Genomic DNA, 16,978 nt, shown 5'->3' on the forward strand with positions numbered 1-16,978 from the left:
TAAGCACCTGAGGACACCAGTCATCATCACTGAGATGATCAGTGTACAAAGACAAATATTTCTTTTGGCTCATGATGCTGGTCTGGCCAAGGTCAGTTGCCTCATTGCCTCTAGGCCTGTGGCATGCACCACAGTTTGGTGAGTTAACAGAATGGAAGAGGGGGAGCTAGGGTCACACAGTCTACATCAAGGGCACTCCCATGACCTAAGACCTCCCACCAGGGGTCACCTCTTAACGGTGCCACCATAACCCAATAGTGCATAACTGAGGACCCATGCCTTTAACACGTGGGCCTTTGGGGAACCATCTAGATCTAAACCATATTTCATTAATGTTGCAGGAGGTGATAAAATAGGTCCCCAATTTAAGATGACTGGTGTCCTTGTAAGAAAAGGAAAAGACCCCAGGGACTCACACACATACACGAAAGGCCAGATGAGGACACAGGGAGAAGACAGCCTTCTGTAAGCCAAGGAGACAGTCTGTGTAAAAAACAAGCCTGCTGCCATCCTGATCTTAAATTTCCAGGTTTCATAACTGTGAGAAAATAAATTTCTGTTGTTTAAATTACCAGTGCATGATATTTGGGTTATGCAGCCCTTTCAGAAGATGAGTACAATGCCAATTTCCTGTTTTATATAGTTTTTAGTTTTATTAATCCTCCCACATACACACACATACACATACAAGAGATATATTAAATTCCATAAAAATTACCTATGAGGGCACAAGGAGGAGGGTAATAAATGTAATTGTGCCTGGCACACTTTACGTGTAGGTATTAATTTTCATCATAGTACTAAGTGTACAAAGCAAGACATCAGATGAATTTAGGTAAATTTATAACATGCATGTGTATGCTTGCAAAAATACATATAACACATATTTTTAAATTTATCTAAATGGTATATAAAAAGATATCATTTAACACTGTGTGACAAACATCAATCTAATTAACCTCATTTAATACTAATAATTAAGAACTATGCACATTGAATGCATGCAACTTGCAGATTCTGACTGCTGCATAATATTTTATTATTGCCTGTATCACATTTTACTTTTCCATTCACCCAGGAGTGGACACTAGGGACTTCCAATGTCCTGACCAAAAGCAATGAACATGTTTGAACATGCTTTTGAACTCGAGATGTTCACCAGTGTGAGCACCGGATCCTTACATATGGATGCAATATCTTCACTAGATGCTGAGTGGTTCTTCCAGAACCACTTGGTCAGTCTACAGCAGTGACACACGGGGTTCCCTGGTTCCTCATGTACCTGTAAACTCTTGGCATCATCTAACTTTCTCATTTCACCAGGCGAGCAGGTACAAAGTGATAATCCATTGTTGAATTCACTTGTAGCCCTTATGGTGAGTTTGAGCACAGTTTCATATACATATGAGCCATTTTGGATTTCTCCTTTTGATAAGTGCTTATTCAGATATTTTGCCTGATTTTGTATCTTTTTCTTAACAATTCATAAGACCTCTTGCACATTAGTGTCAGCCCTGTGTTGACTTTACATGTGGCAATCATATGTGGCAGTATATAGCAGTGTGGCCTCTCAAGCTCAGAGCTCTTTACATTTGGCCAGATAATTTCTCATTGTGAAACTTTCCTTTGCATTGAAGGATATTTAGTGGCACCTTTCATTTCTATTCAAAAAGTGACAATAGTATCTACCACTCCAAACCAGCAATACGTTCAGAAATTGCCAAATGTCTTCCACTGAATAATAGTTACATAACTCATTAATTAGAAATCCATAATTTTAATAAAATTCATTTTCATATTATACCTTGTGTTTGAGAGGTCTTAACAATTCCTCTCATTGGTTAAAAAGGTTCACTTCTATTATATGCTATTAGTTTTATTAACTTCTAATATTTAAGCATTTCATTTACTTGCATATTCTGAGTAAAATGCGTATCCAGTGATACTTTAATTACATAGTCATCCAGTTTTCCAAGACGTCTACAAGTCAGTGGGATCTTTCTCTTTGATCTTTGACAATATCAGCTTTACTCATCAATCAAGTTTCAAAATCTGCCTGTATGTTATATCCCTGAGATCCCCAGTCTCTTCAGCTGAAGCACACAATTCATCTAGGACCATGATTTGTGATGCATCTTAATGTCTAGGAGACTAAAAACATAACATATATACTATGGGGTTACCAATTACTGTTATCCCAGTACCCTGTGTTTTTAAAAGTTGACTCAGCTCTTTATGGAGCTTTATTCATATCAGAATTAAACCATCTGAAATTCCCATTCAATTGAACCAAACTTATACATTAATTTGACAAGAATAAACATTTGTACAATGTTATTTCATCACAAATGTGGAATATCTCTCCATTTATTCAAAACTTCCAAGCCAGGGATATAGCTCAGCAGCACAGCACCCACCTGGCAAGTGTGAGGTCATGAGTTAGATTTCGAGTACCAAAAAATAAAAGATGTATTCAAAATTTCCTTTATATTCTTTAATTTTTCCTTCCTTTATATTCTTTAATTTGACAAATTGATTTCTACATATGTTTTATGAGTGGCATTTGCTGCTGAAGAGACATGTGTTTTAATAGTTGATATTGTGTCTGACAATACTGTTGAAATTTCTTATTAGTCCTAAAGGAGGATCCACTGATTGGGTAGGCTTTCTATGTAGATGATCATGAAACCTACAAGTAATGATAGCTTTTTCTCTCTCTTCCAGTCTTCATACCCCACTAACGATTTACTGGGGCTGTCATAACAAAGTACAGCAGCAATTTCTCTCTCTCTCTCTCTCTCTCTCTCTCCCTCCCTCTCTTTCTCTCTCAGTTTGGGAGGCTTAAAGTCTGAGATCATGATGTATCCAGAGCTGGTCCGTTTTGAGGCCCCTCTCTTATACGTGCTCACCTCCACATGTCTTCACATCTTTCCTTCTTCACTTGATGAATCTTCATCTTCATGTACAGATAGTAATCATGGTGGATTAAGGACTGCATTTAATGCTATTATTTTTTCAAGAGGCAATCTCAAATATATTCATAGTCTGATACAGTGGTGCTTAGAACTTTCATATAAAACTGGGGACACAGTTCAGCCCATAGCAATTACCCATTGCTTTCGTCTGACTCCAGCTGTCATGATAACTCAAAATTCCCCTGTAGTTTTCCAGCTCACATGGTGCACCAGTGTTCCAAGGCAAACCATGGGTGAGAGGAAAGAACAAGAGTCATACTCATTCTCTGAGGAGGCTGTCTCACATTCCTTCCACATCCGAAAGAGTATGTCCTTCCTCCCAAGAGTTGCAGGTTTGGCGCTGATTATTCAGTCCTGCATGCCATTGTCTCCTTTCGTAAGGCCTCCCAAGGGTTGATGGCAGAAGCCAAGTGAATGATTGACATGACAGAAATCTCCATGATCTGACTGTGCTTTACAAAGATATCTCCAGTTGTAGTGGAAAAACTGAATTAGAGGTGGAGCTTAGGCGGCTGCACAAGAGAGCAATCCATCTGCCCTCTTGGTAAGCGCCTCCCTCTGGTGCTTACTGGGAGAACCAGTCGGTGGCTCCCATGAGTCTACCAGCACTCAGGCTGAGAATCAAACATCTCGAACCCTACCCTACCCCACTTCCCGTTAGCAACTGGGGACAGAGATCTGAGCATCTCTTGGGAGGATGACCATATGCAATTTAGCAAATATGGGGGCTCTCCTTCTGTCTTCTGTTTGAAGACAAATATTATTTTCACTGTTTTGTTTTGTTCTGATTGTTTTGCTCTATTCAATATTCTCTTTCAATTGGTTTTATAATGTTCTGTTTTTGGTCTGATTTCACTCTACTTGATTGAATGGACAACAATTGTGAAGATAATGAGATACTATGGTACCTATTACTATTATCCCAGTATCCTGCTGTGAAGTTCTGTACCAGTTCACTGCATTATCTCGACTGTCTTTCCTCTGTCATGTTCTTTGTATTTACTACCTTCAAAATAAACAAATAAATAAGTAACTGAATTAGAAGTGTGCAATTTTGAAGGCAGAGAAGGTAGGTAAGGGACTACTGCAATAAATGAGTTATTGGCAATGGAAATGGAGAAAGATGCTATTAATAGGACCCAGTGGGTCTTTAGATATGAGACAAAAGGCAAGAAACAGGACAATGATCCCAGGGTTTCTGGCTTGAGCAATGGATTAAACACTGTAAAACTTTCAGAGGAACAGAGGAGGTTGGGATGAACTATAGAGGGTTGGCTTTGGACTCCTGAAGAATGATGTATCCACAAGACAATTACACAGAGGTGTTCAGCAGGCAACTGAATTCTAGACCTGACCCCTACAGAAGAAACCTGCGCTCGATAACTATAGAAGTCATCACTATGTGATCAGTAATTGAAGCCACTGTCAAATATCAGCTAAGATGAACTTCCTAAAATACTGTGAGGACAGAGAACAAAAAGGAGAGCATAGAACATGCTTCTCAAGGATTACAACATTTAAGGCTGCTATGAAGAGATGGCAAAGGAGGCTGAGAAGAACCCATGAGTGACATGGGGACAAAAACAATAAAGGAAATAAGAAAAAAAATTATAGCTAGACGAGACATTGAATGAGATAAGGACTGAAAGCTATTCACTGCATTTCGGGACTGCAATGGTTGATGCATTCTGTCCACTTGAGAGGCTTAGAAGCTTAACTAAGTGACTCATCAGGGGTCCAAGGTCCTCAATTTGTAAAAATCCTGAGCCTGTGTAAGAGGAGGGCACAGAGATGGTGTGAGTGCTATGCCTTCCCTAGAGCCGATAGCTTTCATACAATATAAGGGAGGAAAAGAGGCTTGCTGTGCCCTCTTTTTGCTCTTGTTGCTTTTGCTGTCTCCTGCTGCCTTGAATTGTTGCCCCTCTGCCATGCCACCCTGCTTTAAAGTCAGCTGAGTATGGACTAAAACCTCCACAAACTGTGAGCTAAAATAAACCTTTCTTCCTATAACTTTGAGTGTCAGGTATTTTGTCTCAGCAACAAGAGCAAAGTAATTAAGACAGAGACATAAAAATTACCAATGATCTTGGACCCCAGTAGGGGAGGTTGTCACTCTCACCAATGTGACAAAAATCTGGTATCATTAGCAACACCTTCAAAACATATGGCATTCTATACCTTTGCAAACAGTTTATACTGCACAACCTTCTTTCGTTTTTGGATATTGTGAAAATGAAGTCATATTTAAAAGAAATACAGAAAGGTCTTCAGGAAAAGACTCAGGGATGTTTTGACGTTTGATGCTAGGAATCTTCACATTCACAAAAACTAGTCCAGAGTCTGTCTTCACAGCTTCTAGAACACTCAAGAGAGTTGTGGGGCAGCAGGTCTTGACTCTGATGTTTGCAAAGTCAGACCCTTTGACAACAGAGGACACTGCTTCCAAAGATAGACCCTCACCCTCCCCACACCATCTCAAACTCCCTCAAGTTCACCTTGACAGCAGTTCTACGGAGAGACTTTTCACCTTGTGCTTACAGATGGGGAACCTGTCTTCTTGTCCCAAGAATAGTCTTTTGGCCATGACTTCCCTGTGAGATGCTTCTGGGCCAAACAGGTGCCCCACAGGGAAACCCAGGTGAGAAGAGTGCCTAAAGAAGAAAAAGGAAAGAGGCCTTGTCAGTCAGGGTGGGCACCCCACTGAGGTTGCTTCCATCTGAACACCCAGTGGTGATGACTTCCTTTGTTATGTGAGTAACACTCTTTACAGATGAAGAAGCTAAGATGTAAAGGATGAGACCTTACTGCTGACAATGAAGCCACCCAACTGCTTGTCCAGGGGCCTAACAGCAGTTCCTCAACTTCACAGGATCAAATGGTTGTTGATTGAGGTTATTGATGGCTTTATCTTGACCAGCATTTTCTAGGTTGCTGGGACCACTCGTGACTGTGCCCCTTCAATGGGGCTCCCCATTCAGTCTCTGGGTCATACTCACAACGCCAGTTGTTCTTCTGAGGGTGCCTCTGTGTCACCAGATAAGGACACAAAGGACCTGTACTACACACTTTGAGCAATGTCACCAGCTAACTCAGGGGAGCAAAGGTAGCCACACAGTGACTCAATAAAACCCTTTAGAAACTAAGAATAACCCTTTAGGGACTATGAAAGTCGTGAAGGATCCTGGACATCTTGAGGATAAGATGGAGTCTGAAGGAGGAGCCAGGAATTTCCTGTTGATTCGCATAGGAAGAGCTTCTGCAGTTAATCTGGAGAGAATTTTAAACTGCCAAACTATCCATCAACAAGAGAATAAAAATATAAATGATGGTTGGCACATGGTGAAATACCACGTAGCATGAATAACAGATGAAAATATAAAACAGAACCACATGTAAAAGAACATGTCCAGTGAAAATCAAATCAAATTGTAACAAAATGATATGGTTTAAAAGTTTGCAAAGCAATGCTTAGGGACCCAGACAGGATGGCAGGGTAAAAGAATAAGCAAGATGTCTGGGAAAGATAAAGACCTCATTCAAGAACCTGCCACCTTCTTGAGTAAGGAGGTGGCGCCAAGAAAGATGCAACAGGGAGAGGACACACAGGAATGTCACAGTCCTGGAAACGTCTAGTCTCTCAGGATAGATTGACTGCACCCACATGACACATTCTTTATGGCTTATTGCTTTCAAATATATTTCCTAATAATTTTTGTGGCCAGGCTTACACCCAAAACTGGTGAGACAAGTTACAGTGATCCTATTTGCTGATCCTATCTCCACTGCTGAGGTAAGAGGTCACACTTTTTTGAGGCTAAAACCACCCAGATAACCTGCTGCCAAATTCCCAGACCCCCACTACTGTGTACAACAATAATATTTATTGTTCTAATAAGCTGCTAGGTACAAGGTAACTAGTTACACAGGAAGAGAAAACCGTTGAGGTATGACTAGGTGTTCCTGAGCAAGGGCCAAGATACTATGAAAGTACCAGACTCTCTTGTGGCCTCCTGAGGACCAAATAGCTAAAATTGGTTTTGACCTAAAAAGTCCCAGCTGGTTAGCACAAACCAGGAAGAACGGGGCCCCAGCTTTGTGGGCAGGACAGGCACAGAGTTAACGATTTTGATGCAGCCTCAGCAGACCCTCTTGGTCAACTCTGCAGGGTTGTTTTTTCCAGTCAAATCTGCTTGCCTCAGGGTCCACTTCCTGAGGACAAGAAGCAGAACTTCAAGTTTCTCTGCAAACTCCAGAGCTCAGGTGGGCACAAAGAAGAGGCAGCTGATTTTGACATTTCAGAGAAGAGGGAAGAAAAAAAGTACCTCATCCTGGGCCAGGACATACCAAGCAGTCCAAAGGGACCAAGTGGCCAAGAATGGAACCAAAGACTCTAACCTTACAGCTCTCCTTACAGCTGGTAAGACACTGTTCCAGGTTTGAAGTCTCCTGTCCCACCCTAGACCCATGCTTCTGGTTGGGAGTCAGGTGAAGATGGGGAGGGAAAGAGGAGAAGGATGCCTGGAAAACAATTAGATGGAAACAGAAAAAGCATCTGGTACAGCAAAGGAAGCAATCTTTTCCCTGGACTGCAGCATCCAAAGCTCATTCAAAAAGAGAGCCCTGCTTCCAGGTGGCTAATTGGCTTCTCCCTGAAGGAGCTTTTAAAATTGTCCATGAATTGAGCATTGTGAGAGGGAGAGGGGTAAGATCAGTCACAGAAGCAGAAAGTCCCCTGGGTGGAAAAATGTGTATCTTCATTCTTCTAAACTCCAGGAGGAGTTTAGCTCAAGCCCATGGTGAAGAGGCAATGTACCACATTCAGAGTCATTGCCCCAGAGCTAATACAATCTATTGTCCCCATTCCTGGGGGACAGGGATGGAGGACAGAATAAGTAATTTGGTCATGGACCACACTATAATAAAAAAAAGTGCAATTTCTACAAAAAAAAGGATTGAAAGAGTTTTTTGTTGTTGTCCTTTTGTTTTGTTTCATTTTATGATATTTTTGTTTGACTTATAATATTTTAAGTGTTTTAACAGATCAAAATTTAAAATAGAACTTAGCATTTTACACTGAAGTCACAGAGGCCCCAAATTGTTCCCTTAGAGTGGCTCTAAAGACCCACTCCATGACCAGATGGGACCCTGAGGTTCAGAAAAGGGAAATGTGGAGCCAAGGTCATAGCAAGGTCACCTTCCAGGGGAAGCCCCTATGAGCACTGGATTTAAATGTGTCCCACTGAAATGGGGGTGAACATGTGTGCTAGGAGGTGGGCACTGATTAGCTACCAACACCAGTATCACCTGGGGAAAACCCACCCAGATCACACAGGTGCTGGTAATGGAACAAGCTCTAGAAAACAAGAGCTCCAGACCAAGCAGAGCTCATGACCAGGACCAGCACCTTGGTCTCTGGGAACTGACTTCTTTCAGCTCTGGGCCCCACATGGACTTTCCCAAAAACTAAGGCTGGGAGCAAGTCAGTTCAGAAATAAAGCAGCAAGTGCCACTTGAAAGGGAAATGGCCCTAGGCTGAATAAAAAGGCAGCAGGTAAAGTGATTCAAAACCAGACAGACCTGGGTACAAATCCAGTTGTGTGACCTTAGGCAAATCACTATGCTTCTCCAAGCCCCCACTTTGGCTTTAAAATAAAGATAATAAATATGCATTTTAGCTTCCTGGGAGCTCAAAGTACACAGGAAGTGCTTAACAATTGCTTTTAATTCCTGAATTCTGAACTAAGAAAAGGGTAAAACACCCCATGCATGGACACAGACACATCACCTGCCCAGACTGACCAGGTAGGCTGTTTGTAGGCTTATCCTTTCAGTAGTCTTAGTGCATACAAACTTCCTGAGCATGTAAGTTCTGGGACAGATATCTAGTCCATCAAACCTGCCAGAAGCTCCACCACCAGACTGTTCCCCAGCTCTCCGGTGAGCCTGGTAAAATCTCAGTGGATTTCACAGACAAACTACCCTGTGCCTTTCCCCCACCCTCATCCAAACCTTTCCTGGCTGTGCCATGGACAGCACAGACAACAAACAGTGAGCAGGAAAGAAGGCTCCAAGGTCAGGCTGAACTGAGCTCAAATCCTGCTTCTGCCCCTAATTGGCCCAGTAGAGTTGGACAAAGTGGGAAGCCCTCTTAATTCTTGGTCTCCTCATCTGTAAACTACAGTGGTAATAAGTGCCTACTTTTCAGGTTGTTGTGAAGCTTAAAAGAGGAAACAGTGATTGAAACAGAATCAGCTGCCTAGAATAGGTTCCACTCCTGTCTATAGGGTCAGAGAGGGGACTGGGTCTCAGGAATCCTGTCTCTGCTGGGTGGTAACTATGTGGCCCGAAGCAAGTCATTTAGCTCCCTAAGCCTCTGTTTCCTCCTCTAGACAACATCTATTTCATTATCCAGACCTCTGGAAGCTTCTGATGATAGAAATAAAAGCATTTTCCTAACTCTGTATTACTGGACAACTCTCAATTGTAAAATGATTTCATTCCACCATTATCCAGAATGCAGGCAGGAAAGAAATGAAAATTAGCAGTGGGGGGGCTAAGATAAAAATCAAAGGATTTTGAAACCTCCAGCAGCACAGATAGCACTCCAAGTACAACACTGAAAGCCCATCCAAAACCATGTTCTGTCATTGCTGTTAGGGTAGTTCAGGCTTTAGACAGATTTATCTATTTTCTGAGAACATTTTTCTTGATTCTAGTGTTATTAGACAGTTAAATGCTCTGGTCAAGAGCTTTAGTAGGAGCATTCCTTTGAGTGATTAGTCAGGAGCCAAGATAAAATTCAATGGTACAACACACATAAGGCCAGTCTAAAGCAATTTTGGTTGTTCCCACAAATAGAATGAAGGAGCCAAAAGGAGGAAAAAAAAATCTCAAGAATATTTAGAGCTACCTGAGAGCATCAGTTCTGGGAGTGTGCTAGCCTTCCAAGTCTTGAAAAATGATCAGAAGCAAGAGCTGTAGTGCCATATGCATGCTGGTCAGAGCCCAGTGCTGCCCTCCAAAAGGCACCTGATCCAGAGACTCCTCATCCACAAACAGGGGTAAGGAGGTGGACCTAGAGTCTGTTGTTAGGGTTAAGTGAACAAAACATGCAAAGAGCTTACCAAGGCACGTACCACACAGTAAGTACTCAATAAGTGACTTTTTAAAAGTAGCTCCGCTTGAAATTTGGAGGCCTTATAGTACATTTATGCTTGTAACTGACCTTCCATGTAATAGAAAATGAGCCTTCTAAATCCAAAATCTGAAACTTGTAGGATACCAATGTGACCCTCCAAAAGTTTCAGGTCTCAGAACAGGCTTTCAGATTAGAGAGGCTCAGATGGTAACATCCATGAAAATATTCCAAGATTCACAAGTCTCCAAACTCTGGAATACTTCTGGTCCCAAATATTTTGAGTAACAGATACCTAACCAGTACTTCCTTTTACCTTCCCTGATTACCTAAGAAGAGCTACGGATGAAGCCTCACTAGCACCACTTCACTGTCTAGAAAACTAAATCTTGCAAAAGCGAAATGACTCACCCAAAGTCATCCCAGAGTGAACAGTGTGAGGGCACTAAGCCTGGACCCAGGCTCCAAGGAACAGGCCCCAAGCTACCACAGCCACATAGCAAGAGGCCAAGAGGATAGCAACAAAGTCAGGGCAGCAACCAAGATCTCAGTACCCCCATGGAGGAGCCAACATGACTGTTTCCCCATCCACTCTCTCCCACCCACCCATCTGAGCAGAGGCCTTGCGCCCCACACTGCCAGCTGACTATAGTCCCAGCTGTGGACACCTATCCCCAGCCGCTCTGCCTTCAGCTTCCGTGTTTCCGGGAAACCGTCTCTGCCAACTGCGCCTGGGCTGCCCTCTGTGGCTGGAAAGGCAGAGCGTGTAGCCCCGCAGTTTCCAGGATCTGACGTGAGTGCCACTGCTCACCTGCTGAGGGAAACTGTTCTCCACGTCAGCAAGTTTACTGTAAAGTCACCAGCATCTCCCAGCTTCTGCACTGGCCCTGATTAGTCATTCTCCCTTTGGTTTCAGTTCAGACGTAGGGATGGAGAGATCCCAGAAAGGAGGGCAACCATCGTCATTATTTGAGGTCACCAAAGCCCTGGACTTAATAGCCCACTAAGACCCAGACTCACAGACATTAAGATTTAGGAAAATTTTCAGGCCCTGTCTAATCTAGGGATGGCCAAAGTCATTCTGTAAAGGACCAAAAAGTAAATATGCCAGGTTTGGTGGGTCATATCCAGTTTCTGTCAAATCTTCTTATTCTCCTGTTACTGAGCCTTTTAGGAATATAGAAAATGCTTTATTTGAGGGCTGCTTACCCAAACAGCCCATGATTGATGGGCCCCTTCTTCATCCAACCTCTTCATCACACAGGTGGCAAAACTGAATTCCAGAGAGGTTAAATACACAGGCCCATTAATACATACTCAGATCTGACTCCTGGCTCACTCCGCCTCCAAAATTAAGAATACTTCATTTTATTCTATTTCTTTGAAAGTCTGATGACACCTGGTTCTTAATCAAAATGTTTGATCAGTTGCTTCTTTCAGTGTCCAACCCTGCAAATTCTGCACATGAAGGCAATAGAAGATAAAAGTATTTAAAAGCCAAATTAGCTGTGGTTGTGCCTGATTTCTATGACAGGTAATGTCATCTTTATTCAGAGAGGAAATAAATCTGTGTCATGCTCTCTAGGCCTGGAAAAATTGGTAGGAAAGGGGCAGAGATGTTGGAAAATACTACTAAGCTCTTTGCAGAGCTTTGGGGATATGCAGATGGACCCCACTCATTCCACATGCCCTGTAGCATCAGCCTAAATTACCTACTCAATAAAAGAATGGTCTAAGGGAGGCCTAAGAATGGCTAAGGAGAGATTGTGGGAGGAGGAAGATCACACAGAGTGATGTTGGCATTACATGCTTTGCATTGACTTGATTTAAGGTCCCTTCAGTTCCCCAAACTTCTAGCATGATGCACAAAACACCTTGCCTGAGAATTTCTATTTTTCTTTGCTTCATGATTGTTGTGGTGGTGGTGGTGGTGGTGGTAGGAGTTGTGGTCATTGTTGTTTGAGGAAATTGGAATTTTCTGGGGAGAGGGAGGAGGAATGGAAGAGTACACATAGGGATGATCACGGGCTTGAGGAACACACTGAGCAGAAAGAAGAGCTCAACCAAGCTAATAGAAGCCTCACCCAACTGCAGAGCTCCTTGCTCAGTATCTTCCCCTTCTCGCTTCCTGAATCCCAGTTCTATTTGGAGCCACAAAATACCCAGCCCTGTTCAAGATTCTTGGTACGCCACTCTTCCTGAAAGTTAGGATAGACATTGACATAATCCAGGTTGATAAGATATTGGCAGCAGCCTTGAAAGAATTCCGGAAAGGATTTTCCTTCTTGATAGAATAAGAACAAACATAGATAGTATCATGACTCCTCCCTTCTCTCTTTGCAGAGAACATTTGCCAGGTTACTAGAACTTTCTGTGTCATATGGGAACATCTATGCTGCCATTGACCCAATACTTTACCTATAAGCCAGTGTAACTGAACACTGGTTCTTTTTCAACTTACCTTAATTTCAGCTCATCTAAATTTAACCACCTGTGACTGCTGGCTACCTTATTAGACAGGGCTTAAAAATCATAGTCTCTAGCTGTGATGTTGAGCACTCTATCTTCTTGTTTATACAAGAGAAATTCCAAATTTCTAAGTCACCATAAAGTGGGTTTTCTGGCACCTGTGATGCTGGAGATGGGAACTCTTGACCCAGAGATGGTAGAGAAGAAACTGGACCACATACTGCAAGTACACACAGTCCTGTACAGTCACAGCATTATTGGAAAAAAGACACTGTGACCAAACTGGGGCTTTGGCTAAAAGGAGTGAACAACTGGGGAGGGGGGGGAGACAAAACAAGCTTCGGCTTGTAGGACAAAGAGCCATAGATTTTATTGATTTGCTGGGTGGGCTTAAGTCTGATGATTTTCACTGGCCAGAGGCATGATTGCAAAAGATGTTTCTTGGACCATCAAGTAGTCACAGTCAACTTATCCTGGAAGCAGCTGACTATTGTTGGATCTGGCACCACCGTCCTGCACAAAGCATTCTTGCCCTCCATGTGGTAAGCAGAGGTATTTTAAGGGATTAACATGTCTATATGCAAAGCTGGTTCAAATCTGATGCCAAGTTCAGCAATGGAGACACAGGCACAAAATGAAGGCAGAGATGCCAATCATCTATCCCATTTTGAACATCCATCAGATATTTGTAGGCCCAAAAGAGAAGCCTGTATTCTCAATTCAGGTGGTTTCAAGTCCATGGAAAGTAACCTAGGCAACTGTTACCACAGCTCGACAGTCAGAGGTATTATCTACAGCAAAGCCGGTGGGAACTAATGATGTATGGCCCAGGTACACTCCAAAGTGATTTTTTCCTTGTATATGCTTGCAGTATACATAATGATCACGACTACTGTGTGAAACTGCTCCATGTACATTATGTGACTTCACTCTTTTTATTTCTCCTTCCCCTCTCCTCTTCTTCCCTCCATCTCTAGGTCTGTTTCTCATTTGCAAAGGATCTTCCTCCCTGTTTCCTATTGTCTATCTTTTATTTTGCACTTTAAATGATTTATACTTTGGGTTTAAATCAACTACAAGCAAATGAAGCTAGAGGGCTTATTTTTTTCTTTGTAGCAATTTCTCATTTTATGCAAACAATCTGTTTTTGTGGTTTTACCAAGTTCTCACCACAGCTCTGATAAATGTACATGCTATATAGGTTAATATTTTACTGTACCCAGGGCTTATTTGGTCTTCACCTTTGTGCTTTTGCCCCACAATTGTACTAGCATTGGTGGCTCCCTCACTTTCTCACCTGCAGCTAACTGTATTCTGATACAAGGACAGAGAGGGAGAGAGAGAGAGACTGAAAAGGATGATGAAACAGAGTCCTGCCACACACACGGACACTCACTCACTCACATCTCTCTTTGTGTAAGGGCAGAAACTTCTCAAACATTCCAATGGGAGCTCGCAGCCTAGGGCAGAGTGAATCATGCAACTATCAGTACTGGGCATTGCTCTGTCTTGGCTTGAGTGCTGTTCATGCCACAGCTTCCTTGAGCAAATCACTTTCCCACTCTGACCAGCATCTCTCTGGTGTGTGTGTGGAGCACAAACACCTCCTGCCTACAAGCACTTGTTGTAGGGATCCAATCGGAATGAGTGTAAAGCCATATTTTTTTTTGTAAACCCATTTTGAAAACAGCAAGATGACTCCTGGAAAAGACCATCATGAGAAAGACTAGAGCCTCAGAAATTCCCATCACCTAGAAGCAAAAAATGATTCATGACATACTGCTGTAGTCTGAATTTTATCTTCACTAGATAAAATCGGTAGAGCTACATAAATCTCTACCAATCTTGCTAAGGGCCCTGATGGAGGACTGGAGACCCCAATTCTCATCAGTGAGCAGAAAGCAGGATACCATCCCCTTGAGTGACCATCTCAATTGGTTCCTGGAATGTCTGTGTCTGAGTATACTCAGATATATGTGATGTGATGAAATCCTCATCACTACCCCAGAGTAGGCAGTTCTGTCTCCCATCATGAAGGGTCAAATTTGAACACAGAGGTCAGGAGATGGCTACTTGTACTTCTAGGATCTCTTAGCAGTAGGGAGCTAGCAGAATGTTTCCCTTCCAGGGAATCCAGAGGATCGCAGGGGCCTAGAGGGAATCCCAGGGACACTAGGGAAAAATAGAAGACATATGAAGCCTTGCTTGGACTAGAAAAGTAGCCTCTAGGCAGGAAGAACAGAGGGAGATTGATGCCCACTTTAATCCTCATTTGCTGGCAATCCAAAGCATACACATGTTGTAGTTAGCTACATATTGATAAAGAATAATTTCTAAGAGTATAATAATGTCTTTCATCAAACTATACCACAAATGCATAGTGAAAGTTCTTACTGAGTTCATTAATTTGTGAAGGAAATAGTAAGATATAGGAACTGGTTCAAAAAAGAATGACCTATAGTATATACAAACAAAACCAAACAGGTTTGTTCCACAGGAGGTGTGGTCAGCCAATTACATTTTCATCAGGAAATTTCCTTTGCATATATATTGGCCATAACTATTTTCATGGCTCCAAGTTATCCACAATTTACAGTTCTGTAAAGTTCCACAGGCAATGAGAAGCACAAAACCACCTGGTTTGCTGATAAAGATATTAAGTCATCTTTTGGATCCATTTCAAAGTCATTCACCATTTGTCCTACAATACCTGATAGTAGCTATCACATTTCCCACTAATTCCACCATCCATGGCTCACTGGGATGTTCCCAAACATTCCAGAAAGCTAGACTCATATTCAAGAAAGGGAAAGGTAATGTGAGGACTAAGAAGAGGGTATGGAATACTGAAGCCTTAAGCTCGGAGAGATTGAACATCAGGACTTGATTTCACAGATGAAGAAATGGATCAGAGAGGAACAGGGATTTTCCTAGAGGTGAAGAGCATTGTAGGAATGACACCTTATACTCTACAGAATATACGTGTAGAGGCAGAGAGCAGGGATGCCAAGGAACTTTGTGTCCTCCTTAAGCCGCACTGCAAAACAGGGCGGGAAGTGCCTCTCTGGCTATGTATGTGAGGTTTTAAAGGGACGATCCAGCTAGAATGCCTGGCCTCGAGCAGGTGCATCAGAGAAATCACTTCCATTCAGCCTCCTGAGTGGCCCTGGGACCCCAGAGAAGAGGCAGGGACCATTCATCTTTTACTCTTCCTGGAGGTTACAGAAAGAAAGAAAGAAAGAAAGAAAGAAAGAAAGAAAGAAAGAAAGAAAGAAAGAAAGAAAGAAAGAAAGAAGGAAGGAAGGAGGGAAAGAAGGAAGAAGGGAAGGAGGGAGAGAGGGGAGATGAAATAAGAGAAAGGAAGAAAGGGATAGAGGGAGGGAGGAAAGGAGGAAAAAAAAGAAGGGGGGGAGAGAGAGAGAGAAACCACAGCTTATCACTCAGGATAAGCCACAGGCTCCTTTCTAGCTTGGATTCTGTTCATGGAGAAAGGGTTCTAATTTCTGGCCCTGGGTTTTTAGGGCCTGCCACATTCTCCACGTCCAGCTGGCCCTAACAAATTTCAAAGGAAGCACAGAAAAAAGAGCGGGGGCGTACCAACAAAAGTAAAGAAGTTGACCTCACAAAGAGGGTCCTTGGGCAGGGCCAGCAGTAGGTGCTTGGAGACAGCCAGACTGCGGCAAGAAAAGCTCTGGTGCACAGGGAACCTGCAAACACACACTCTGAGCTGCTTTCCAGTGCCCCGAAGTTGGTTTGACCTTCAAGCAGCCCGAGGATCAGGGCTGTGAGCACCCCAAGTCCTGAGATAACTGAGCTGCTGTCACATCACCGTGTGCAGAGCAGCTTGGGCTCTGTCCTCTGCCACTTTCTCCATTCTGAGGCGACCCTAAGCTCTTCCTGCAGAGAGTAGTAGTCCCAGAAATCCCAGAAATAGCAAAAGACATAGGTTTTGTTGTGGGATTTGGGGTTTTTTTTTTACCCCAACTCTCATATTCTTACCACCAAGTGATAATGGGAACTTTCCCTTTCTCTGGGAGGAGACCTTGTAAAAGCATGCCAAGTCAAACAGGAAGGAACCCCCAAGCCTCCTGAGACCCAGCCCAAGACAATATCAGAACAATGCTCATGTTTATGCGAATAGATTACAAATTGACACCACTGCATCTAGTTTGTACAGCAGACACTTATGAACCTGGACAAAATGAGTTTGTCACTAAATCCTTTCACCCTCTTGAATGGCCCTGGGACCCCAGAGGAGGGGCAAGGGCTATTCATCTTTTACTCCTCCTAGAGGTTACAGGCAAAAAAGAAGGGAAGAAAAGAAAGAAAGAAAGAAAGAAAGAAAGAAAGAAAGAAAGAAAGAAAGAAAGAAAGAAAAAATTACTACTGAGTATGCTTT

The 16,978-nt window shown here is 42.7% G+C and overlaps 1 protein-coding gene across 1 annotated transcript in view; it reads right to left on the reverse strand.

The window, feature by feature from the left end:
- Positions 1-626: 626 nt before the first annotated feature.
- Positions 627-16,978, reverse strand: part of Tmem268 (transmembrane protein 268) — an 86,246-nt gene continuing 69,894 nt past the window's right edge. Inside the window, exon 9 of the mRNA XM_063260087.1 lies at positions 627-5,626. Within this exon, the coding sequence (XP_063116157.1) occupies positions 5,510-5,626 (117 nt within the window). The 3' untranslated portion in view covers positions 627-5,509. The remainder of the gene's footprint in view (positions 5,627-16,978) is intronic.

The sequence above is a fragment of the Cavia porcellus genome, unplaced genomic scaffold (assembly GCF_034190915.1).
Source record: "Cavia porcellus strain 051 isolate PalLab524CR breed Dunkin Hartley unplaced genomic scaffold, mCavPor4.1 scaffold_1, whole genome shotgun sequence".
Lineage (NCBI taxonomy): Eukaryota > Metazoa > Chordata > Mammalia > Rodentia > Caviidae > Cavia > Cavia porcellus.